Source organism: Malurus melanocephalus, unplaced genomic scaffold, assembly GCF_030028575.1.
Source record: "Malurus melanocephalus ecotype Western Australia unplaced genomic scaffold, MMel_1.1 scaffold_339, whole genome shotgun sequence".
In the NCBI taxonomy this organism is placed as follows: domain Eukaryota; kingdom Metazoa; phylum Chordata; class Aves; order Passeriformes; family Maluridae; genus Malurus; species Malurus melanocephalus.
The window spans coordinates 311,363-312,480 of record NW_026623571.1 but is presented as its reverse complement, the minus strand read 5'-3'; the positions used below and the strand labels follow the sequence as shown (position 1 = coordinate 312,480).

The 1,118-nt window shown below is 55.3% G+C and overlaps 1 protein-coding gene across 5 annotated transcripts in view; it reads right to left on the bottom strand.

Moving 5' to 3' along the window:
• SLC39A10 (solute carrier family 39 member 10) overlaps nucleotides 1-1,118 on the bottom strand; it is an 82,564-nt gene that overhangs the window by 36,847 nt on the left and 44,599 nt on the right. Inside the window, exon 1 of one of the 5 annotated variants that reach the window (XM_057378011.1) lies at nucleotides 494-668. The exons of 3 other annotated variants lie outside the window; for them this stretch is intronic. In XM_057378011.1, the coding sequence (XP_057233994.1) occupies nucleotides 494-532 (39 nt within the window). In that variant the 5' untranslated portion in view covers nucleotides 533-668. Of the gene's footprint in view, nucleotides 1-85; nucleotides 169-493; nucleotides 669-1,118 lie in introns of those variants that run through there. One more of the 5 variants, XM_057378015.1, reaches the window with a different exon arrangement.

Sequence of the window (1,118 nt, the reverse complement as noted above, 5' to 3'; positions counted from 1 at the left end):
CGCGGCCCGGGCCGGCCGCCACCCGCTCCGCGGCGCCGGGCGGCTGTGGGGGAGGGCATGTAAACAAATGGGGTTTTATAGCTACCTCACTCGAGTGCCGTGTGCATCTCCCTCTCCGCTCGGTACCAAACCGCCGCGGCGCCTCCTCCTCCTCCTCCCGCCGCTCCGCCGGCGCTATTCACAGACCCGGCTACGCCGCGCTCGCCCTGCACACGCGGCCCCGCAGCCCGCGCTGCCCAATGCGCAGCCATTTCCTCCAGCGCTACGAAAGTGGCGTAGCGGCCCTGCCCGCCCGCCCCTCGCTGCGGCGGCTCTGCGCGCGCGCCGGCCATGGCCGCGGGGCCGGGCAGCGTGTGAGGGAGCCCCGGGGGAGCGCGGCCGCGGGCCGTGTGCCGTGTGCCGTGAGGGGCCGGGCCGCTCCGGGGAGCCCAGTGCCGCCTCTGCAGCAACCACCTGGGGACAGGCTCCGTCAGCAACAACGGGCCATTCCTACCTGCCTTGTCGAGGTACTTTGCGAGGCTGAGRTGCGCATTGAGCCCCGTTTGTTTAGCTCCAAAAACTCTTGTCAGGCTAGATCATGCCACCAAAGGCTGTTCAGGCGATAAATGTCTCCCCTTTCCGAGGTGGAGCCCCTTGTCACGACACACTTAACTCCTGGACGACAGCTAAAGCCCCCAAACCAAACCTTATATAAATCAAARCCCTCGCCAGCTCAACGCCGATGATCAAAGGTCATTTTGGTTCATAACGTAAGACCTACAATATAGTGGAGTCCCTCACTACAAATCATATTTTAGAATAGACCAGCATGTTTTGTAATGGTTATTTATRGAAAACACGTTCAAAGTCTGAAGTGCAGTTTCAGATAAATTTTAGSCTGTTTCATTTTTCTCTTGGAGAAATTTGCTTACAATTTTCATTACATTTTCCTGAAAAAATAACTAGTGTTTCCATAGCAGGCTTCAATYTAGAACCAAACCAAGCTTCCCTCTATTTGTTAAGGAGGCACGCATTTTTATTTTAGACTCTCATGTTACTGAGTTGAAATAACCTGATTATTTCTACAACTGTTACTTTGTTAAACCGGATGATTCACACCAGTACTACCTTAATGTTAT